Below are 24,904 nucleotides of genomic sequence, written 5' to 3' on the forward strand. Positions count from 1 at the left end.
GGAAATGTGATTAACCTCCCGCTCTGCACTCATCTTGTGCCCAGAAATCCTAAAACTTCCTCAGGTAACCTTCAGAAACAGGAGGGCAGAGGTACAGGCTACCTACTGCACGTGCAAAAACCCACGGGGTTCCTCTGAACACCAAAGAAGCCTTGAAGGACTTCCTTATTCTCTTGGTGAAGGCCAAACTTGAGAGAGAAAAGCAATCTGTTTCTGTCTGTCGCCTGCCCTCACTTTCACTTGTCCCCTGGCACCCTGTAGGGATGGCAGAGAGCCTGCTGCCAAGCAATCCGGCTTTCTGCATTACTGCTCAGCCTCAAGGGACACCAAGTCCCGTAGCCAAGAATAGCAAGCAGAGAGTAAGGGAAAGCGTAACTAGAAAGCATCTGCTATCGTTCAGCTTTTAACTTCTGCAAAAACACTCACTGACTTCCTCCCAGTTGCTGCCTGGTTAGGGAAACATTCTTTAGCTTTGCTTTTCCATTTCTCGGATTGTAAATTCGACTCTTTAGAGATGGATTCGGCACTCCTCCCACTCTCACAGAGAGGGGGAAAATGCTTTCTTTTTTAGTGACTGGCGCCCTTCTATACTCTTGCCAAGGGGCTAATTCAGACCATTTCTGTGTGTGTCTTATTTCTTTTAGCATTCACTCCCCCCTACTAAATCTATGTGCTTTATGTATAACATGTAAGGTTCCCTGGGAGTGGGTGCTGTTAGCCGACAGTGGTTTATTACAGCAGAACAAGAGAGACTATAGATGCTACCTGCCATAAAAATAATCAGCTTAAATTCCTGGAATGAGACACAGGGGCCACTAAAATGGCAAGACTTATAGATTCATGAGAGGGGAACGACTGTCTTGGTATGTCAGCTCTCTACTCTGCTCAGTAAATGCTCCACAGCGACAATCTCAATCTCCTTCGAGATTTGCTCTTTTTCTATGTGGAAAAAGTTACATGTCACTTACCCTGCTCTCTTCTAGGCTATCAAATGGACCTGGTGGATCATCCAGGCAAAGGAACTCTCTCACAGCCAAGCTTATAAAAAATATAAAAAAGAAAAGGAGCTGTGAATCCAGAAAATGCAGAGACAGACAGACTACAATTACTTTGAAAAGAACTCAAGAGCCCTGCCTCAGATTGCCTCTACTAATAACAAACTCTTCTCACATGATTAAGAACAGAAACTCTTAAGCCATCCAGTTATCAATAATACAGTCTTCTATCACTTGGATCAGTCCCATCAGCGGAGTGAAGTAGCAGCCCGGTGGTCAGAGCAGCAGGCTGAGAACCAAGAAAGGCAGGGTTCAAATTCTGCTTCTCCCACCGATTTTCCTTGTGACCTTGGGGAGGTCACTTTGCCCTCTATTGCTTCAAGGACAAAATTGGACTCTACAGCCCTCCGGGTGGGCAACTACCCACTGCACCTGAACTGCAATTCACGAGCTCAGATATGGAAAGGCAAGTCATTAAACCTCAAATCCAAATCCAATAGGAACTGCTGTGAGGAATGCCTGCCGCCCCCATTCTTGTTGCATGCAAGTTTAATTCCCCCCCCCCCCTACTCAGAGGGCTCCGCTTCACCCTCCTAACCGCAAACCAATGTGCTTGCTCTCTCACAGCAGAGGGGAGACCATTTCCTTTTCAAGCAAGTAATGCTCCTGCCACAACTCAGTTTTGTGATCATAAACTGCACCATAAATCTGAGAGGTACTGTGGCTATGGTGATCAAACAGTGACTCTTGAACTGAAACCCTGTCAAAGAGATAAACCAAAGCCCTATGCACGCAGCTATCTGGCAACTTCTGTCAGCCGTCTGGCTGACACCTCATTAGTTAGGATCCAGCTATCCAAGGAATCAATTGCAGCAGGCAAGGAACCTGATATTTGTTGACAAGGTTTTCCCACAGTTACAAAATAAATGAGGCAACATGTACTGGCTATGATGGAGCCAGTATCTAGTGCCCAAAAACCTCTAAGCAAAGGAATTAACTGTAACGTAATAAACTGTGTAATTTAAATGTTGCTCCCAAAATTCAGACTCTCCCCTTTGGGTCAAAATGTGCCTCAGGAAGAATGTGATGCTCAAAAAACATGGGCATGAGGATTTAACATAGTAACATAGTAATGACGGCAGAAAAAGACCAAAATGGTCCATCTAGTCTGCCCAGCAAGCTTCCCAAGGTAGTAACTGCCGCTCCGTGCAGGTTACCCCCATGTTTCTCTTAAGGGTAGTAACTGCCGCTCCGTGCAGGTTACCCCCATGTTTCTCTTAAGGGTAGTAACTGCCGCACTGTGCCAATTAAGCTTTTTTATTTATTCCCACCTTCTAGCCTTTTAGGGATCCAGAGTGTTTATCCAATGCCCCTTTGAAATCCTTTACAGTTTTAGTCTTCACCACTTCCTCCGGAAGGGCATTCCAGGCATCCACCACCCTTCAGTGAAGAAATACTTTCTGACATTGGTTCTAAGTCTTCCTCCCTGGAGTTTCAAATCATGACCCTTAGTTCTAAATTGTTTCCAATGGAAGCACGTGAGGAAATGCATTTCTGTCTCTATTTGATTTTATTTATTTTAGATTTTTATATTCGGAGGAGTGCAGGCTGAAGAACCAGAGAGATCTGGATGACCTTGAGATGGACTGGGCAAACTGGTAAAACCTGGAATGGCCTTCAGTGAGTATGTTTTAAAATCTGCTTACCTGTGTGTGTTAAAGCCGATAAAGTCCTAAGGAAGATTCACGAACTACATTTGAGTAACCACTTAAAATTAGGAGCACACATACACACGGTAGACATATTTTAAATCATATGCGTGTACTTGCACGCATGATTTAAGATTCTAGCGTATGTGTGCTAGAGCACCACATGCATGTGTATGGGCACCCACACGCTCGTTTTAAAATTACTTTCCCTGATTTCAGAAAGGTCTTTGATACGATTCCACATGGGTGACATAAATAAACTGAGAGCCCTTGTTATGGGCCTTAAAGTAAGTGACTGGGTTATCAACTGGTTGCATGGAAGACGACAAAGGGTAGTGATGAATGGAGTTCAGTGCGAGGAGAGGGGCATTATTTGTGGTGTGCCACAGGGATCGGTTCTTAGACTGGTTCTTTTCAACACTTTTGTAAGCGATATTGTGGAGGGACTATCAGGAAAGGGGTGTCTTTTTTTCTGGATAATAACAAAACCTGAAATAGAATAGACACCCAGGAATGTGTGGAAACCATGAGGATGATCTAACCAAGCTTGAAGAATGATCTAGTCTGGCAGTTTAGATGTAATGCTAAAAAATAGGGAGTCATGCATTTGGGCTGCAAAAACCCAAGGGAAATTCTTCTAAGCACGAAACAAGAGTTGAATCTGGGGGTAACCATATCTGATGATCTTAAGGTGGCCAAACAGGTGAATAAAGCGATGGCAAAAGCCAGAAAGATGCTTGGGTGCATAGGAAGAGGCATGGTCAGTAGACAAAAGAAGGTGATATTGTCTCTGTACAAATCCCTGGTGAGATATAATTTGGAATACTGTATAATATTTTGGAGCCTGCATCTTCAAAAGGATTGGTTGTTAAATGGTCAATAGTCTTCATTTTAAAGTGTCAGGCTTAAAGCATGTATACCCTAGAGGAAAGACAGACTACGAGAGATATGATAGAGACATTTAAATACCTCCCAGGTGTCAATGCACAGGAGGTGAGTCTCTTTCAATGGAAAGGAGGCTCTAGAATGAGAGGTCATGCAATGAAGGCAAAAGGGGGTAGACTCAGGAGTAATCTAAGGAAATATTTCTTTATAAAAAAAGAGTGGTAGATGCATGGAACAGCCTCCCAGTGGTGGTGGAGACAAGGACAGTATCTGAATTCAAGAAAACATGGGACAAGCACAGGGCACCTCTGAGGGAGAGAGAGAGGGATTGTAAAGTTTGAGCAGTTTACTCCTGGGGTAATTTTGCGCACAAAAACTTAAAATTCTGCAAAGTTTATATTGGTCAAAAAAACACAAATTTACATGACAGTCTTTAAGTAATTACATTTTAAATCAATAAAGAAAAAAGTTATTACTTAAAGATGCAGAATTTTAAATATTTTGCGCAGAATTTCCCTAGAAATTGACTGTAAGAGTGTCCTTTCCACTCGCTCTCCCTACTCCCCTGGCCACTTTGCCCTCTTAGGTCCCAACTCCTCACCTGCCAATATCTCTACCCTCCAGCTCTAGGCTCAACCCCTTCCACTCTATCGCCAGTCCCAGAGTTTGACCCCAATCTCAGTATTGCCACTCACACAGGCTCCCTCTGCCCCTCCCTTTCACACACACATGCTCCCTCTCTAGTGCACATACCCACACCCTCATACAGGCTCCCTCACTCTCTCTCTCTCACACACATCCCCTCATACAGGGTCCTTCTCTCTTGCATACACAGCCACACATAGAAACATAGAAATGACGGCAGAAGAAGACCAAATGGCCCATCCAGTCTGCCCAGCAAGCTTCCACACTTTTTTTCTTTCTCTCTCATACTTATCTGTTACTCTTGGTCTTTAGTAACCTTTTGGTTCTATTTCCCTTCCATCCCCGCCATTAATGTAACCTTTTGGTTCTATTTCCCTTCCACTCCCGCCATTAATGTAGAGAGCAGTGCTTGACCGCTTCTAAGTGAAGTATCTAGCTTAATTGGTTAGGGGTAGTAACCGCCGCAATAAGCAAGCTACTTCCACGCTTATTTGTTTACCCAGTCTGTGCAATTCAGTCCTTGTTGGTTGATATATGAATATAAATCCACTTTTCTTCATTTCCCCCTGCCGTTGAAGCAGAGAGCTTCTCAGGATATGTATTGAAAGTGAAGTATCAGGCTTAATTGATTCGGGTAGCAACCGCCGTAGCAAGCAAGCTACACCCATGCTTATTTGTTTACCCAGACTGTGGAATTCAGTCCTTGTTGGTTGTTGTCGGAATATAAAAATTATCTTTTCTTCATTCCCCCTGCTGTTGAAGCAGAGAGAAACACTGGATATGCACTGAAAGTGAAGCATCAGGCTTGTTTGGTTTGGGGTAATAACCGCTGTAATAAGCAAGCTACTCCCCACATTTTTTGTGGATGCAAATCCTTTTTTTCACATTTCCTCTTGCCATTGAAGGATAGAGCACTGTCGGAATCGCATTTACCATATGAAAGTCTATTGAATAAGGGTATTATCTCCAGGTAGTAGCAGTCTTTCCCGCAAGCCTCCCTCTCTTCCTTCACATCCTCTAGACTTTATGGATCCACAGTGTTTATCCCACGCCCCTTTGAAGTCTTTCACAGTTTTAGTCTTCACCACTTCCTCCGGAAGGGCGTTCCAGGCATCCACCACCCTTTCCGTGAAGAAATACTTTCTGACATTGGTTCTGAGTCTTCCTCCTTGGAGCTTCAAATCGTGACCCCTGGTTCTGCTGATATTTTTCCAACAGAAAAGGTTTGTTGTTGTCTTTGGATCGTTAAAACCTTTCAAGTATCTGAAAGTCTGTATCAGATCACCTCTGCTCCTCCTTTCCTCCAGGTGTACATATTTAGATTCTTCAATCTGTCCTCATAAGTCATTCGATGAAGACCATCCACCTTTTTGGTCGCCCTTCTCTGGACCGCCTCCATCCTATCTCTGTCCCTTCGGAGATATGATCTCCAGAACTGAGCACAGAACTCCAGATGAGGCCTCACCAAGGCCCTGTACAAGGGGATAATCACTTCCCTTTTTTACTCGACATTCCTCTCTCTATGTAGCCCAGCATTCTTCTGGCTTTAGCTATCGCCTTGTCACATTGTTTCCCCGACTTCAGATCGTTTGACACTATCACCCCAAGGTCTCTCTCCTGCTCCGTGCACATCAGCCCTTCACCCCCCATTGAATATAGTTCTTTTGGATTTCCGCACCCCATATGCATGACTCTGCACTTCTTGGCATTGAATCTCAGCTGCCATATATTTGACCACTCTTCCTGCTTCTTTAAATCTCATTTCATTCTCGCCACTCCTTCCGGCGTGTCCACTCTGTTGCAGATCTTAGTGTCATCTGTAAAAAGACAAACCTTACCTTCTATCTCTTCTGCTATGTTGCTCACATAGATATTGAACAGGACCGGTCCCAACACCGATCCTTGCAGCACTCCGCTTAACAGCGCTCTCTCTTCAGAGTAAGTTCCATTTACCATCACACATTGTCTTCTGTCCATCAACCAGTTTGCAATTCAGGCCACCACCTCAGCACTCACTCCTAAGCTTCTCATTTTACTCACCAGCCTCCTGTGCGGGACCGTATCAAAAGCTTTGCTGAAATCCAAGTAAATTACATCGAGCGCTGTTCCTCTATCCAATTCCCTAGTCACCCAGTCAAAAAAGTTGATCAGATTTGTCTGACAGGATCTTCGCCTGGTGAACCCATGCTGCCTCTGGTCCAGCAATTCTCCCGACTGTAGATAGTTCACTATTCTTTCTTTCAGCAGTGACTCCATTACTTTTCCCACCACCGAGGTGAGGCTAACCGGTCTGTGGTTACCAGCATCCTCTCTGCTCCCACTCTTGTGAAGCAGGACCACCACTGCTCTTCTCCAATCTCTCGGCACCACTCCCGTATCCAGGGATCTATTGAACAGGTCACTCAGCGGAGCCGCCAGCACATGTCTGAGCTCTTTCAGTATCCTGGGATGAACCTCATCCGGCCCCATGGCTTTTTCCACTTTCAGTTTCCCCAGCTCTTCCCATACATTCTCTACTATAAATGGAGTTACATCTACTCCACTCCCCTCTGGTTTCTTGATAACTAGCGACGGTCCTTCTCCAGGGTCCTCTTTAGTGAACACTGAACTGAAGAATTTGTTTAATATTTCTGCCATTTCTTCGTCTCTCTCCACACATTGATCTTTTCCACCTTTCAATTTCACTATACCATTTTGGACTTTCCTCCTTTCTCTGATGTATCTGAAAAATGTTTTATGACCTCGTGTTACCTCTTTGGCAATTCTTTCTTCCACTTGACTTTTTGCCTTCTTGATTACAAGTTCCCTATCCCTCTCATGCATACATCCTCACACAGGCTATGTCTCTCTCTTACGCATCCCTTCACACAGGCTCTCTCTCACATATACACAATCCCTTAACACAGGCTTGCACTCTCACATACACACGATCCCTTTTTCATACATACTAGTTCCCAATCTCTCACACATATACACATTCCTTCACAATTTCCTCATATAGGCTCCCTCTCTCTGGCACCCACACTCAAGCAACCCCTCCCCTGCTTTCTGTCACACACTCCTGCTTACCCTCCCTGCTCTCTCACACACCCCCTGTTCTCTCACACCCTCTTGCTCACCTCTCTCTCTCTCACATCATTCCCCCTCCCCTCCCATCTTTCTCTCACACACTCACACCCCCTACCACTCTCACACCCCCTCCATGACTCCTCCCTTTCTCACACACACACACACACCTCTCTACACACATTCACGCTCATTGGGGCCTTCCTCTTCGCCGCAGAGCATGTCCAGCGGCACCCTTCATGTTTGCCATGAATGGCACGAGCGCAGCACACCAGGGCCTTCATCTTCGCTGTGAACGGTGCATAGGGGCCCTTCAACTTCACTGCAAAGAACGCACCAAGGCCTTCATCTTCCCTGCGAACAGCGCGTGCTCTGTTCGCGGCATGCCAGGGTCTCCTCTGCCATTTTCTGTGCAGAATTCCCCCAGGACTAGCAGTTGGTGTGGTTGGGCAGACTAGATAGGCCATATGGTCTTTTTCTGCCATCATTTTTCTATGTAAAGTCCTTTTCCTGAGTGGTGATTCTTAATACAGAACCCAGCACTGTGCACCAGGGTAGAAGATAGCTGGGATTATTTTTCTCTAAACACATCACTTTGCACTTTTCCATGTTAAATTTCTTATGCCATTCAGAATCCTAGGTGCTTCTACAGTTCCTCACAATCTGCTGCTGTTTTAACTTTTATGAATATGTTAATCAGCACAGATCTGAATATGGATCCCCATGGTACTCCACAAATGACTTTTATTCATTTGGCAAACTGACCATGTAGTCCTACCCGTGGTTTCTTGTCATTTAACCAGTTACCGATCCACAATAGCATATTGTCTTCTATCCATGACTTTTTATATAAGAACACTAGCTGTACCCGGCCACGCGTTGCAGTGGCAGAGCCAGGTTAAGTGGAAAAGAAAGAAAAGAGAATGGGGATAACCGCCCCCTGCCCCCCCCCCCCGAACATGGACGCAAGAACATTCCCACGCCCCCCCCCTGCAGGCCTGCCGATACCTGTCAAAAATGGTAGTCGGTGGAGCGGGCGTTCGTTCCGGCATGGAAGTATTAGCGCCGGGCCCTTGGCAGCCAGCACTGAAACTGTCTCCGACGGCTGTTAGAACTTACTCTGTCAGTGGGGTGGAGCAATGGGAGCGGTCGTCTCGTTCAGCTAGTAAGGGCGAAGGTGCGCCGGTTGCCAGTCCAGAAAATGGCGTCGAAGGGCCCTCGCCCTTACTATGTCACATGGGCTACTGCCGCCATTGGCGTTCCCGAGTGTCCTAGTAAGGGACAGAGCCGTCAGCGCCATTTTGATTGCTGGCAGCCGACGGCCGTAGTGTATGCGATGTGTCACCGAGCGGTGTTGCCCCCCCCCCGCTGGAGCAGCCCGAACTATTCTGCCCTTTTGCGTGCGTTCTGAGGGTGTGGGCAGTAAGTAGAAAAGTCATGTGCGTGGGGGGTGTGAGGAGGGTGTTTTTGTGTGAGTTCATAGGGTGTGGGAATAGCAAACATGTGGCATGTGAGTGGCCTCCTGGTGTAGCAGGCTGGAATTTTGTGGGTTTTTGTGTGTTTTAGGAGGGTGTGTGAAGTAAGTACAATTGGCATGTGTGCGGGGGTGTGTGAGGAGGGTGGATTTGTGTCTGGTCGGAGGGTGTGTGAATCGCAAACAATGGTCACATGTGAGTGGGGTGTGAGCGTTTGTGCAAGGTCGTAAGACCTTGCGCTTACGTCCAGCAGATGTCGATGTTTTGTGGAACCAAATTTTAAAACTTTTTTACCAGCCCCCGGTGTGACATATATGTAACGTAAGTGTAGAAGAACCTTGCCGTATGTGAGGTGAAGCTTGTGTCCAAATTTGAAAGCAATCGGTTCACGCGTTGCTGTGGCTGAGCCTGGTTAAGTTGAAAAAACAGAACAGAGCAGTAAAGGTTACAGTTTGTATGTTTTTTTTTTTGTACCCCAAATGAATAGTTTAAATATGCAAGCGCACCTTCCTTGCCCCCCTCCCCCAACCCGGCGAAAGAGTAACCCATGCTACAGCCCCCCTCTCGGGAGATTTATTTATTTATTTATTTAACAATTTTTTAATATACCGACGTTCGTATGGCACATCACGCCGGTTTACAAGTAACTCAAGTAAAGGAGGAAATTACAATGAACAGGGGGTAAGGGTGTGGAGAATGAGTGGCCCCCCCCTGTGAAAAACGCGCGGCGGAAAATAAGAACGGTCCCCCACCGTGCTCCTCCCCGGCTACCTGTGTAAACTGCCAGCCGGTGACGAGGGTGTGTGCTAGGGTTTGTTCTGCCGGCTGCCATGTCGCAAAACTTCACTGGTGAAAGATGTGTGTCAGGATTCCTGACCTACTAAGGGCAAATGTCCGCTGAGGATATGGCGCCGACGGGCTCTTGCCCTTACTATGTCACATGGTGTACCGACGTCATTGTTGTCTCCGTATAGCATAGTAAAGGCAAGGTCCGCCGGCGCCATTTTGGTTGCTGGCATCCGACGGCCCTACTGAATGCGATGTGTCCCAGACCGTTCCTGTGGTGCCGGCGGAGAAGCACGGACTTGTTTCAGGTGTAGTGTGTGATCGGAGTGCAGTGCGTGGGTGGGTGGAAGAGGGTACTTTAATTTAAAATCGGAGGGTGTGTGAAATGCGTGGCTTCCCAATGTAACAGCCAGGAATTCGTGTTTTGGTGTGTTTTGGGAGGGTGGGTGAAGTAAGTGACATTGGCAGGCGTGTGGGTGGGGATGTGTGTTGTGATCAGTGTGGATTTCTGTGAGTTATGAGGGAGTGTGAATGAAAGACAATAGCCCTGTGTGGGGGTGGGGTTTGGTGTGTGAGTGTGTGTGAAAGGTGTAAGAGGTTGCGCTTGCGCTGACAGCCACCAGATGCCACTGTTTTGTGTAAGCAATTTTTAAACTTGTATTACCTGTCACAGGTGTGACCTATATGTAATGTAAGTGTATAAGATCATTCCCGTATGGGAAGTGAATGTTGTGTGCAAATTTGAAAGCATTCGGTTAAGCGGTTGGCGAGATTAGCGACGACGTACAAACTATTTAACATTTTTATTTATATAGATAAGAAATGCCAGGCTGGTTCAGACTAAGGTCCACCAAACTCAGCATCCTGTCTCTGACAGTGGCCAGTCTGAGTCGCAACTACCTGGCAAATCCCATGACGTAGGACCTATTTCCTGTAACTTGCTCCCTGGGATAGCAATATTTATCTTTAGTCTACCTAGCTAATAATGTTTTATGGAATTTTTCCTCCAGAAACTTGTTCAAATCTCTTTTAAACATTGAACACGTTCTCTAACAACAGCTGACTGTATGCTGAGTAAAGAAAGTATTTTCTACGATTTGTTTTAAATGTGCTGGTTGTTAGTTTCATGGAGTGCTCCTTTTTTTGGTATTTTTGAAAGAGTAAATAATTATCCTTTATTTACCCCACTCATGATTTTATAAACTTCTATCATGTCTCTCTTAACCATTACTTTTTCAAGATGGAGTCTTAGCCTGTGCAGCTTCTCATCATAGGAGAGATGTTTCATCCCCTTTATCAGTTTTGTTGCCGTCCTCTGCACCTTTTCTAGTTTTGCTATTTTTTTTTTAGACGGGGGTGACCAGAACTGCAGGAATACTTGACGCAGTCACACCATCGATCAATTCAGAGGCAATAGGATATTTTCCATTTTATTCTCCAAGGTCCTTCTGCAATTTCCTATAATCCAATGATGTTTTAACAACTTGGTTAGTGCAATTAGTGTAGCTGGGTTCAAAAAAGGTTTGGATAAATTCTTGGAGAAGTCCATTAACTGCTATTAATTGCATCCGTAGCATGGGATCTTCTTGGTGTTTGGGTAATTGCCAGGTTCTTGTGGCCTGGTTTGGCCTCTGTTGGAAACAGGATGCTGGGCTTGATGGATCCTTGGTCTGACCCAGCATGGCAATTTCTTATGTTCTTATGAATAATTTTGTGTTATCTTCAAATTTGATAACTGGGCTTGTTGTTCCCTTTTCCAGATCATTTATGAATATGTTAAATAGGCCAGGTCTCTGTGGTACTCCACTAATGATCTTTTGCCATTTGGAAAACTAAGCATTTAATCCTATCCTCTGTTTCCTGAATAATGTATTTGAAGAAGGTTTTATTATTAGTTTTTGCTTCTTTAGCAAGCTTCTTCTCAAACTCTCTTGGCCTGTCTTATATCTAACTTGCCAATGTTTATGCTCTTGCCTATTTTTATTATATGGATCTGCTTTTCATTTTTTGAATGATGTCCTTTTAGCTTTAACAGGCGTTTGGTCTCCTTTCGACCATTTTTAATGCTTAATAGAAAATATTTTATATGGGTTTCCAAAGTGGTATTTTTAAACAATGTAAACTTTTAGCTTTTGCAACTGTACCTTTTAGTTTTTTTCTAACTTATTCCATCATTCTCCCTTTTTAAAGTTATATATTACTGCATTAGTTTTTTAATATCCTTCTTTTAGTGATTATGTCAAATGTGATTGCATTATGACTGCAATTGATAAGTTTCCCCCTCTCATTAATCTCATGTACCAAGTCACATGTTCCACTGAGGACTAGATCTAAAGTAGCTGCTCCTCTCATCCATTCTAGGACCAGCTGCTCCATGAAGCAGCAATTTATGGCATCCAGAAATGTAACCTCTCTAGTATGTCCCGATGAGACACTGGCCCAATTAATACTGGGGCAATTAACATCTCCCATTATTACTGTGTTGCAAATTTTATTTGCCTTTTTAATTTTTGCTAGCATTTCAGTCTTCATCTTGGTCATGTGGGTGGTAGTATACACCCACTTCTATATCCTTACCTGTCTGTAATATGGAATTTTTATTCATAAGGATTCTACAGATCATTTTGTTTTCTGCAGGAATTTTATCATTCATGACTCTATGCCATTCTTTACATATGTCACCCTTCTACTAATTTGATCTGCCCTGTCACGTTATTAGGATTAGCATAAATTAGGTGGACATGAGCATTAGCATAAGGCCTAGCCCGTGAAGTTTAATCAGTTAATAGGCCAACAGTCCTTAACCTATCTGCTTTATGCCAGCATGTAGAAAAGACTTTTGGACATCATGAAAACAGTTCCCACAGAAGAAAAACATTATGCTCAGCAGATTCGAGGACATTCGGCATGGAACATGTAGATCTAACAACCACCATCATAAAGATATTTCCTCTAACATGCTAACAAGTTGCATGACTAACTCAAGGACAATTTGTTCTCAAGCAAGAGAGATCATTTCCCATATTTGCTTGCAAAGACAACTCCCCTGTTTCCTACAAGAGATAACCAGCTACTGGAACAGCTCAGCCAAGCATGGATCAAAGAATCTTTACTGCTAATTGGAAAGATAAGAGAAAATTCTGGCCCAGGACACAGAACAGTCTGTGAAACAAAGGTCTATAACCATGTGTTTGTGAAAACAGCACACAGTACAGCAACAGCAGTGGCATCAACAGCAACCAACTACTGACGACACCAGCATCCTGTTTCCTCTGTTTCTGTCCAAAGTGGCTTGGGTGAGAAATAACGCCTATTCATTTTGGTATCTAAGAAATTTCTGTGTTGAGCTGACTTACCGTAGGTTCTAATTTTTTTCTCTGTCTATATACCAGGCTTATAATAAATATTATAGTACTACTGGGTCAGTCTCTCCGGTGACTATATCCCACACATGTTTCTTGGAAGTCATGTCAGTGACTCTAACGTCAAGAAAAATGTGCAGCGTCAGAGCAGTGAGAGGTGCAGGGACGGGCCAGAGCAGCAGCAAGAGTAGTGAGAGGCAACAGCACAGAGACGGCACCAGGAGATGCTGGGAGAGTTAAAAGTTGAAAATACAGACCACTCTAATAACTCACAAAAATAAAATTAGAGTGCTAAAATCCCTTTCCACAGTTTCTCTTTCCCATTTTACTAACCTTGACAGTCTCCCTTTATGTCATGGGGCCCAAACAGAATTTCATGCAAAATATTACCTAATATTCACTGCAAACCCACCCTTCTCAAAACAGCACATGGCATTCCAGGTCTGTTAGGAAAACTCTGTCACTCCCCAAGTTTTAAAAATGTTGATTTTTCTTCAACAAAAACAAAATCTGCCTGAAAATTACACCAGCCCCATTACTGAGGCAGTCTGACAGCAGCAGGTTTATAATCACCTTAGCTACCTCAGTCATTCTGTACCTTCTTAAAAGGGCTTGGCAGGAATACTACAGTAAATGAAGTTCATCATCATTGAGAAGGATTTGATTTGGGAAATAATGCCTGCTTTAAAAATCAGTCTGACTTTTTTTTAACGTGCTTTTTACAGATTCCATTGTGATAGTGGGAAATTGGCTTGTGATGTCACCTCAGGAATGCAGCGCCATATTTGGAGTCGCCAACATGTAGTAAATATAACAAACGTGATTGTAAGAGTTATCTGAACCATTGTTGTGGGAATATATGTAAATTATATATTAGACCTCTATTTATGTATATTATTGCTGTTGATTTCAGAGGGAAACATACTCCTTATAATTACCTGAGTAGATATTCAAAAGCCATTTAGATGGACAGCTGAAAACTGTGTAAATTACAGCCAGTTATCTGGCTATAATTTAGCCTGATATAAAAGGGTTTTCTGGGGAGGGGTTCCATTATCCAGCTAAATTAGCTGAATATCGGATATATCCAGCCAAGTTATCTGGCTTCATGTGGCCGGATAACTAGCTACTTACCTGGATATCTTCAGAGATATCCGGGTAAGTACTAAGTAGCACACCTTTAAAAAAAAAAGCACCAAGTCATGGGCATCCTGGCCTGATGCCCCCCCCCCCCCCCATCACGTCACGTGGATGTTTGGGGGCAGAAGGGATAACTTTTTTTTAGCAAGGGGGGGGGGGGTCCAGGCTGGTGGTGCTTATCTTTTTTAACTTCACATTGTGTTTTGAAGATTGAGGCAATTTTTTGGGTCAGCGGTGGAGGTGGGTAGAGACATGTGGTGATAGGGGGGGCAGCGCTGTGACTTGGTGCTTTTTTTTTTTTTTTTAAAGCTGTTCTACTTACCTGGATCTCTCTGAAGATATCCGCATAAGTAGCTAGTTATCCAGTCACACGAGGCCAGATAACATTAGGTCTAACTGGCCATATTCAACCAATGGCCGGTAAGGGTAAAGTTACCCAGCTCTACGTAGTGGGATGTTTATCCTGCTGAATATACTGGACAAGTTAACTGGCTAACTTTAGCTGGATAACTTATCCACTTAATGGCCTACTGAATATTAGCCTCATTATAGACAAGATAGAAAAATGGTTATTAATACTCAGTTTCCCAGATTTGTCTCATATGGTAAGTGAATAGAGGATTAGTTTACAGTAAATAATCTACAAATTAGTAGGCCTTGTTTAAACATACTTACCTTGCATGTTCTTAAGTCATAGTCAATAACAAGATTGGAAAAGTGTTCTTCGTGAAGTATACAAAACATCCAGAGGTGCTCTTTACATTGAGTGCTAATTTCTAAGAAAAGTGTGTGTGTGTCTGAAAGAGAACCATGGGAAGGCTATGTTTGTGTATGTGAACAAGAGTGAGACTGTTTTTGTGTGCATGCTTGTGCGTGGGTGCGGTGTGTGTGTGTATATATAAGAGAAGAATGAATTGTGGGCGGTTCTTTGTGTGAGAGACAGGCTGTGAGTGAGAGAAGGGGGCTATGTGTGTGTGTTTGAGAGACAACTTGAATTTGTGGGTGCTGTTGACAGAGATCCTGTTGGTGTATGTGAATGAAATAGAGAATGTGTGTATGCATATGTGTTTGTCCTTATTGCTTTCCATATGTGTCCTTTTTTTTTCAACTTATGAGTCTAAATCTCAAAATTACAAGCCTAATCTTTCATCTTACACACATAACTCTCAGTTACAGAGCAAATTATGCACACAAGTTGAAAAATGGATACAGACGCTGGTTGGGACCTAAGGCATCTTTACAGTATTTACCGCAAAAAAAAGGGTTTGAGGAAAGTCACATTCACATTCAGAAAAAAACTCTTTCCTCAAACTTCCTATACAACATAAAAATGAAATTTCTTGACTGATTAGCAATTCCTGTCCCTGTCTAAAACAAGAGGAGTCTATTCCTACTTCTCTTTTAGATCGTCAAAGAATGCCTGTGACAGGAGGGTGGGATGATTCCTAAAGCAGCTGTTCTATGAGATGAAAGCGATTACATTTTTATCACAATTAAAAGGCCACAGCATCTGGATGTCATAAGACTGGTTAGCTGCAGATGTGTAACTTCTTTTCACACAGGCACTGTCTGCTGCCGATGCTTGGGGTCACCTACCAGTTAGCGATGTCCTTATGAGCCACCAGGTTCTGCAGGAAGGCCTGAAGCCCCAGCTGCCTGTCCTCCAGGAAGTCCAAGTTGTAGTTGTCCTTAAACCAGCGCTTTGGAGGAAGCGCCAGTCGGAAGCCTGGAAACATTTCCTTTAGCTGAAAGAGTTCAAAAAACAAAAATGTGCTCATTTTCTTTCAAGTGCATATTAAAATATTTGTACTTTCCATTTAAAGCACATCTGTCAGAATAAAGGACCAGGCCAGGGTTACAAAACATAACGGCACTTGCTTCTGCTTGCTGCTACAAATTTGGTATGTTTTTGTTTTTTTTAAAGCTCTTTTTCACTTGGTGTACAAATCTTCTCCCAAGTGCTCACAGCAGCTGCTGCTGCTTCTCCCAGCCTGCCCTGGGTCCAGTATCACGACTCTGGAGTTTATGGTGTTAGTTGGATCCATCTGCAACACTTAAGCAAGCAGAGAGAGGAAGAAGCCAAAGGCTAAACTAAGCTATTCATTGCCTACTAGATCCATTTATACATATCCACAAAACACACATACCAGTGCAAGCAGGCGATTCCAAATAACAGGACAAACTGATTTTAAGTCTTGAGTCACGTTAAAGATAGAGTTAAAATGGTACAACACTCAAAAGAAGGTCAATCAGTCTGCTTAGATATCATCAAGCTGGCTGGCACGATACAGACATTCTCTGGAGCCAGCTGATTATAAAACATAAGTGGACAAATTCAAACTTTTCCCTTGGCTGCACAGTGGCTTTCTTTTGTGATCTTGATGGAAAAGAGAGAGAGAGAACCCTGGTAGAGAGTCCATCAAGCTAGGGAGAACATTATAGAAATCTCATCTTTGTGAGACTTTCCTCACGCCAAATGATGTCAAATCTTCACTGAGGTCTACCGTGCTGTTCGTACGTCTCACTCCGCATGTAAAACTGGTCCCAAAACCCTACACTGCCACCAAAATCTCTCCATGAGTTACTAGCTGGCCCTCCTATAGCAAGTATAAATAGGTGACTATTATTATGTGTGCCACCCCCAGAGGCTCTCTCTCTCTACTCCACTCCACTCCCCCTCTCAACCCAAAAATGCCCGAAATGCATTTATTGTGAATTGCGTTACGGCCATTTTGGGCATTTCACCCAGATTAACTCTAGGAAAAAAGGTGTAGTTATTTCCAGCGTTAAAAGCATGTGTTACGCTATCACACAGTGCGATAATGCCCCTCATTTTCATTAATTTCGCCCAAACCCCTCCCCAAGCCTGCCCCTTTGAAAAATTTGCATTCGCACCATGTGCTGCTACCATAACTATTGCATGCGTTAACTCCATAATGTATTTCCATGAATGACCCTGTAAGTAAGGCCTGCTAATATGAAAGACGACAAAACAATCTGTAACAAAATTAAACAAATAGTTATTTACTAAACCCACCTCTCAAATGTAACATTTATATTTTACACCTATTATTCTTAAGATAAGAGTTTATAGGAATCATCCACCAATTCCACAACTATTTTAAAACAAGTACATTTTACATAAACCTATTACAGAAAAGATTTTTTTTTTCACCTTGTCCTTATTTGTGAAGCAGGTATTTCAAATACATCAATTTATCTACTGGGAGCTACAATTTTTCATCTTTTATTTTTGCATATTTTACAAGCAGGAGATCCTCCTCTGAAATATCTGTTTACACAGTTATGATGTTAGTCCTCTAATCCAGATTCAGGTATTTTTAAATAAAAAAACCTTATGAACCTCCCCCTTAAAAACAAACAAACAAAAACTCATGTAAATACTTTAGTAACATAGTAGATAATGGCAGATTAAGACCGATCGTCTCATCCAGTCTGCCCAGTTGTCTTCCTCTCTGATTTCCTCCCACTGGTAGAGGAGCATAGAAACTCCCCATACTTCAACCAATACCAGCTCTCAGTTCTCTTTCTTCACTGCCCTAAGTGTGTTTAAATTCTGTTACAGCGCTGGCCTCTGCCCCACCCGCTGTTAGGGCATTCCACGCCCCCCCCCCCCCCCCCCCCCAATCTCTCTCTTTGGTTCTTAGAAGACTCGTGCTAAATTCAACATCCAGGACCCCCCCCTTCCCCCCTCATCTGAAACATCCGACCAACCTGTGCTCACTGACGTTAGGGCTGTAACCATGGCCTCTCCATGCACGTTCCCCCCTCCCCAGCCTTCTTGGAAGCCGGATGCATCCATGCTGCCACTCTCTGCCCACTGGCTCACGCTCCCCTCTCCCTGGCCCTCATTTCTTCTTCCCCCCACTGCCCCCTGTCTCTGTCCCAAGGGTGTTTTACATTCTAGTATGATTCTGGTTGTCACCTCCTCTGCCAGCAAGTACCAAGCTCTCAGTAAAGAAGTATTTTCAAAAGTTTCCTCTGAATATTCCTCTCCTCAACATCACATCATGAACCTTGCCTTTGAATTTTGTTTTCTGTTTTTTTGTAATTTGTTTTTTATTCAACAAGCATACATTGTGAACACAAACCAAAATAGTAGAATACAATAACTGTATCTTCAACCACTTAACAGTCACCAGCAGAATATATGCAGTACAATAAAGTTAATGGATTCAAATAAAATCAAATAAAGTACGGTATCTGCAGATAACATCCAAGAGTGGTGTGGTTCATTTCCATATTCATCTTACGGTTTATGTTTTTCAGTTTTTCAAACTAGTTCTTTTTTTCTTTACCCTCAATCCCTCCGCCCGCAGAATGTTCTCCCCCCCCCCCCCCAACACACACCTCAAATCCCCCCATCCCCCTGATGGCTTAGTATTACAGAATAAGTTACCCTTTCTAGGAGAGATATCTGCTTTCATATCTTTTGGCGCCAAGCCATATAGGGTTGCCACATCCTCTCAAATTTAGGAAATTGTTTGTAGAGATGTGATTCGGCCGCACCTTGTGGTTCGGCCTTCATTATCGGCCTGCCACGGGAAATTTTGTTTTCCCGCGGTTCGGGCTGATTTTAATTCGGCTGCCCCCCGAAACGATATCCGAAACCCACCCCGACCCTTCCAATTTAATTAATAAGAACGGGGTTGTAAAAACAAAACAAAACCCCAAACCCACCCCAACCCTTCAAATTTAATTAATTGCAACCCCCCAACCTCCTGGCCCCCCCAAAAACTTGCCGAAATTCCCTGGTGGTCCAGCGCGGGTTCTCCCACTCTTGGGCCATCGGCTGCCAGTAATCAAAATGGCACCGATGGCCCTTTGCCCTTACCATGTGACAGGCTGTCGGTGCCATTGGCCGGCCTCTGTCACATGGTAGGAGCAATGGACGGCCAGTGCCATCTTAAAAATGGTGCGGGCCATTCATTGCTCCTACCCATATAGCAGGGGCCAACCAATGGCACCGACAGACCCTGTCACATTGTAAGGGCAAAGGGCCATCGGCGCCATTTTGATTAGTGGCAGCCGACGGCCCGAGAGGGGGAGGTTGCTCCCAGGAACCTGCTGGACCACCAGGGACTTTTGTTAAGTCTTTGGGGGGGGGGGGGGGGTGTTGGGTTTTGTTTTTTTTTAATGTGCCCTTTCTCCTCCCCAAAATACGATAAGAAAACCACACGAAATTTCGACGAAATAGGAAATATCGTCTCAATTTACAATTTCGTCGCAAATGAATGTACATCCACTGAGCTGTTGTAATCTGGGCCCACACTGTATAATACCTTGAGAGGCATCCGCCCATTGGAATTACTTGCAGAGGGGCCCCCTGGATACCATTCTTGGGAGACTGCACCCTGTGGCTGCAGGTGAGTCTGTTCTTGGTCTTGTGGCCCTCCAAAAGGGCTGGACCTGCCTTTCGCTCCCCGAGTCTCCCTGTTGTTGACACTTTGGTTTTACCCAGATATTTAAAGTATCCTGGAAACCTTCTAGAAATGTTGAGAGGCGATTTATAAATGTTTAATAAATAAAAAACAAGCCCTTGGGTGGCTGATCAGTTTCTGTCTTCTGGGAGTTTTTGGTGTTTTGATTCCCCAACTCCTTCACTAATTTCTCTAGTTCCATCTCAAAGAGTAGCCGTCCCTCTTAAAAGGTAGCTTATTTATTTATTTATTTATTTAATTTATTTATTTAAAAGTTTATATATATACCGTGAATTGGGCAGGAACCTGACCGTCTAGGCGGTTTATAATAAAACATATATAATTAAAATGACAAATACAATGAGAATCATAAAATACATTACATTTGCAGCACTGACTAATTCCTACAGAATAAATCCGTTTAAGTTAAAGCAGCAGAGATATTTTCTATTTAAGATTTAACTAATTTTATAAGCAGTAGTAAGGAGATGGGTTTTTAATGATTTTTTAAATTCCTTTCAATTAGCTGTTAATCGAATTTCTTCGGGAATAGAGTTCCAAAGAATTGGAACTGCAACAGAGAATGATCGTTTGCGTGTTAGTGCTAAACTTGCTATTTTTACAGATGGTCCTTCCAAAATGCATTTGTTCATTGAGCAGATTTGTCTGGTTGGCTTATATATTCTTAATAGTGAACAGAGCCATACTGAGTTAGCGTTATATAATAGGTTGTGAATTATTGGTAAGATTTTGTATGTGATGCGGTATGATATTGGTAACCAGTGGAGGTATTGTAAAATTGGTGTGTGCTTTGGATACTGAGTCCAATGCCAACTGCGTAGCCATAGGAGCCTCTTAGTCGTCATCCCTAAGGTCACTAAGCTCAAGGATTATGTGACCAGATCATATAATATATCTGCCAGGAAGGCAACTGCTGACTCCAGGAGTGCAGTTTCCTGGCTTTGGGAAAGTTGTTGGTTCTAGTGCAGGCTGCCTGTGCCACACAGCTATCACCAATTGAAGCCTGGATTGCCATAATTCCTGTGGAGAAGGCTTGTTTCAGCACAGTTTCTATTTTCCTGTCTTGCAGAGCCTTTAAGGCCGTGCCACCTTCTACTAGGAGCTATTGCTAAGACTGAGGCATCCACTTTTGAGATCCTCAAAGACTTTCCTTTTGTTCTGCAGGTGGGGGGCACAATTTCCCCATCACCCTGCCTCCTTTGAGACCTCCCAATGGAGAGGCCCCTTCTGCCAGCACCATTTGCTTTAAGGCATCATGTAGGGGGGAAAGCCCTTGACTGCATTCTCATCCCTTGCAGGAATGGGGGTCCCCTTCTGAGAGTACCAGTGCTTTGACGTTTGAAATCTTTAGTGCTTCCTGTATGCCCACGATGAGGACTGTGAGCTTCTCCTTGTGGAAGAGCCACAGTGCCATCCTCCTCAGACAAGGCCTGCCCATCCTCTTGTGAGGATAGGGGTCCACTTGGTTCGGAATCAAAAACAGACCAACCCTTTTTGCCAGATTCCAGAGTGGGAGTGGTGATAGCAGAAGGCCTGGGTCTCAGGATATCCTGCATCTGCTTAGAGGCCCCTTGCTTTGTGCCCTTCCAGTCCTGGGGCTGGGGTCCTGAGTCTGCCACCAAACCAGGCTTCTTCTGCATGGCGCATGCCTAAAGTGAAGTCAGGTAAAACCTTATGGGACACGCCCCCCTGGATCTGGGCCGAGGTTTAGTCCTAGGGCCATCCTTCCACTTGGCCCTTTCCCTGGATCTTCTTCCAGTAGGAGAGGCGGTACAATGAGGGCAGCTACTCATCCATCCCTAGAAGTAATTCGGATGCTGCTCAAGTCATTCCCTGTGGCTGGGGGGATCCTCCATGGGCCTTTCAGTTCAGGCCCGGCCAGATTGAGCCTGCTACTGTGGAGAGTTTCTTGCTCCTGCATGAGTGGTGCCTATGGCCCTGCTGCAATCTTTTTTTTTTTTTTTTAATGCTGACTGTACCTTGGCTCCCATGGCTCCCTGGCCTGCCCTGGTACGCACAGTGCACTCCGGGCCTTCTCTCACCCACCTGTTCCCTTCTCTGGTACTTACCACCACTGGGTATGAGACTTGCATGCCACGGTTCCCCTTCTGTTGACGACTTCCTTCTTGCTTTGGCTTATTTTTTTTAACCTTTATTACTCCAGAGCCTGGGAGGAGGGGGAAAAAGAAAGACCACAAGGAACCCAAAAAAAGAAAAAGGATTTTTTTTCAGTGGGTCCAGGTCCTCTAGGACCCTCTGTTCCTTAGGGATTGGGGATATTTCCTAGGAGGATCCCAGTCCTAAGGAGAAGAAGTCCTACCCTAGCACCCTCCAAACAGGGTAGGATCCATCTGAGAGGCAGTTGAGCTGGGAAAAGTTACCCCTTAGGGTAGTTGTCCTAGGAGCTCAATAGGTTCAAACCAGGCCAGGGCCAAACCCTGATTCTGGGAGCTTCCGCAGTCCGTCCACATTTGTCCACAGCTGCCAGAGACAGAGACCACTGGCAGGACCTATGACTACTCCCCCCTTTTATGGAAAAGCATGAAATCATGGTGTGTCCTCCGTTTCTAGCAGCTGAGGAAAAGGGAAATCCGAAGTGTAATGGACTGGTCTAGCAGGTAAAAAGGAAGAAGCCTTTTGTTAAATTACTTTTTCAACATAAATTTTCAAAATGAGTATATATTCTTGCTCTAAACATTCTTATGTGCCACTGATCCAGAAAATGCCTAAGCTGCAAACAGGTGAAGGAGTCCAACATTTGCTCTCAGTTTTAACTCTTTGATTTTCTCCTGTGCTGCTGAGATGAGACACGTGTCAGGGCTTGATAAGTTTCTTTGAACCTGTTTTTCAGGCACTGTATATCCAGGTACGGTTTGAAATTACTATTACTTTCTGTTTGAAAGTTTGCACTGCAACATGATACTTCTGTGAACTTGTCCCTCAGACACCTCACACTTGTAATTTCTTCAGAAGTCTGTACCTTCAACCATTTGTAAACTCTCTTGACCACATCTTGGTCTTACTATAACTGGTGCTCCAGCTGCCTGCACCCGCAGATTAAATAACCCATTCGGATGGATCATGCCACTCACCTTATCATTAAGGCGTGAGAAATCCGTGTACCGTCTGAAAACCACCCAATTTTCCTCTGGACTTTTCCTCACTAGTATCTTGTAAACCTATTATGTTCGAAAAAGAGAAAAGCCAAAACACAAATACACGTCAAGTTTCTGAAACAGCAGCACAAAGGGGGAAGGGTACTTGATTCTCAGATGTAGCATATGACTAACTGGTAATTCCTGAAAAAATCTTCTCAGTGCACCTGACATTTGGACAAGTGGCGAAGGGATGCCAACCTGCCCAAGATTCCCTTGTACTCACCTGCAGCCTACAGGTATCCTTTAAAATCTTCCAACCCTGTGTGAGTGGCAATGCTGACGCTTTTTGTTTACCATGTATTTTTTTTTTAATCTTTCATTGTTGTTTGATTATTTATCGATTTAGAGGTCCATTTTCAAAAGCCATTTAGATGGGGCAGGAAGTAGGTATTGCTAGGAGGAGCAGAGTTAACTGGTTAAGTTAACCATCTGCTTGCCTCGTAGGGCTGTCCTGTTAGCTGGATATAATTATCTAGCTAACTTTAAAATAGCCGGGTATATTCAGTGGAGCTGCTGCGCTGCTGAATATATCTGGTTAATTAGCTGGTTAGCTAGTACAGGACCTAGAATTGTATGCACATGCTGACTAGGTAATTCAAATCATTTTCCTTTTCCTCCATATAATTCATTCCCTCTGCCAGAACAAGGGAAAAAGGAGATTACAACAAGGTTTCACAAAACACGACGCCACTTCTCCTTATATTCATTAATGCAGCACTGGGCCCCAAGTGATTGCCTTGTGCTGTATAACTCCACCCATTCACGTTCATGGTTTACAATCACAATATCTAGTGTCAACAGTGTGGTAAAGCTAAAACAAAGACCATACAAATGCTAACATATTGGGGAGGGTAATTCTCAGAGGGTCCGAGGGCCTGCAAGCTGATTTTCAAAGAGAAAGTCCAATGGACTTTCCTTGTTCAGTGCCACAGGGATTTATTTCTTTTAGCCTTCCTGTTTTTCAGGTGTGACGAATGCGGCTTAAAGAACGTACCTGAGTCCGCCTGCCATGGGCCCTCCCAGGCTCGACTCCTTTCCCCCCCCCCACAGAAGGAGGGGGGGGGGAGACAATATTCAGAGGTTCCCGTTTACCTGCAGAAAATCCCTTTGAAAACTGATCCCACAGCATTCGGGGGAAAAGCTAAATACAGTATTGAAGAATTTCACGTGCCTCGCTGAGCCGAGGATGCCACAATGCACATTGTGAGGGGAATTTTATCACAGGCTGCAGATATCGGTGGGCTCTCGAACATCCACGTTACAACACTTGCATGTGGACCTTCCCCTGAAGAAGCTCTGTGAAGCGAAACATGTCAGGAGGCAGTCCCTTTATGGATTAGATCTTTTTTTTTTTTTTTAGTGATGTGTGTGTGTGTGTGTGTATGTGACAATGAATGCAAGTGGGTTTTTTTTAATTATAGTGTGGGTACATCTGTATTGTTAAAAATCTGTATTTTTTTGTATTTTGATAATTTGATATTGCATATTTAATAAAAACTTTTGTATTTCTATATTTGTATTATTTGATATATCACTTTATGTATTGGATTTGAAAATTATACCAGCAAAAGTACACCCGCTACTTGGTGGGCATAATTTCACTGAGAGAACTTGCACACGTTTTTAAAAATCATAACAGATCAGCCTAAGTCCCAATGCTGCCTATGGCATGCGTATGGTGTGCGTGTGTGTAATTTTACACAGGTATCAGTCACGTAATTTCCTAAAGGGTCATTTCCACAGGTGAAACACTACTTTCCCCACAGACATTCCTTCAAAAATTACCCTCTTGGAGACATATAAAAGTCATTTATTAAGAAAATTATCAGTATGCCAAACAAAAACCCTGTGCAGGTGAGTTTGACAGTAATATATATGGTTTCTGCTATTAAGAGACTGATTTTACTGAGGGGGTCTAGAGTTTTCCCCAAGGATTCTTTCATTCTGTTTGTAATTGATAAGGAAATCTGACCTCCAGAGAACCATTGATTTTAATGCCATAGACACACTAATATACTCAACCAAAATCAAACATCTCTAAAAAAAATTCCTGCAAGTGCAAAAGTCCTCAGGAGAGAAAGAAAAAGCAAAAAGTTAAAAGTGAGGTAATTGTAAAAATGCTGCACAAATTTCAGAGAAGTCAAGCTCCCTGCACCTTTGTGTGTATATCATCTGTGGCAGAGTACAGCATGACCACAGAGCCACTGGCTCAGCCCTTACT

The 24,904-nt window shown here is 43.7% G+C and overlaps 1 protein-coding gene across 2 annotated transcripts in view; it reads right to left on the reverse strand.

The window, feature by feature from the left end:
- SNX16 (sorting nexin 16) overlaps nucleotides 1–24,904 on the reverse strand; it is a 74,344-nt gene that overhangs the window by 37,502 nt on the left and 11,938 nt on the right. For both annotated transcript variants that reach the window (XM_029591570.1, XM_029591571.1), the window contains exons 3-5: nucleotides 22,618–22,704; nucleotides 15,660–15,808; nucleotides 969–1,038 (exon numbers count right to left, since the gene is read on the reverse strand). In XM_029591570.1, coding sequence (XP_029447430.1) covers nucleotides 969–1,038; nucleotides 15,660–15,808; nucleotides 22,618–22,704 — 306 coding nt within the window. The remainder of the gene's footprint in view (nucleotides 1–968; nucleotides 1,039–15,659; nucleotides 15,809–22,617; nucleotides 22,705–24,904) is intronic.

Source organism: Rhinatrema bivittatum, chromosome 2, assembly GCF_901001135.1.
Source record: "Rhinatrema bivittatum chromosome 2, aRhiBiv1.1, whole genome shotgun sequence".
Taxonomy (NCBI): Eukaryota; Metazoa; Chordata; class Amphibia; order Gymnophiona; family Rhinatrematidae; genus Rhinatrema; species Rhinatrema bivittatum.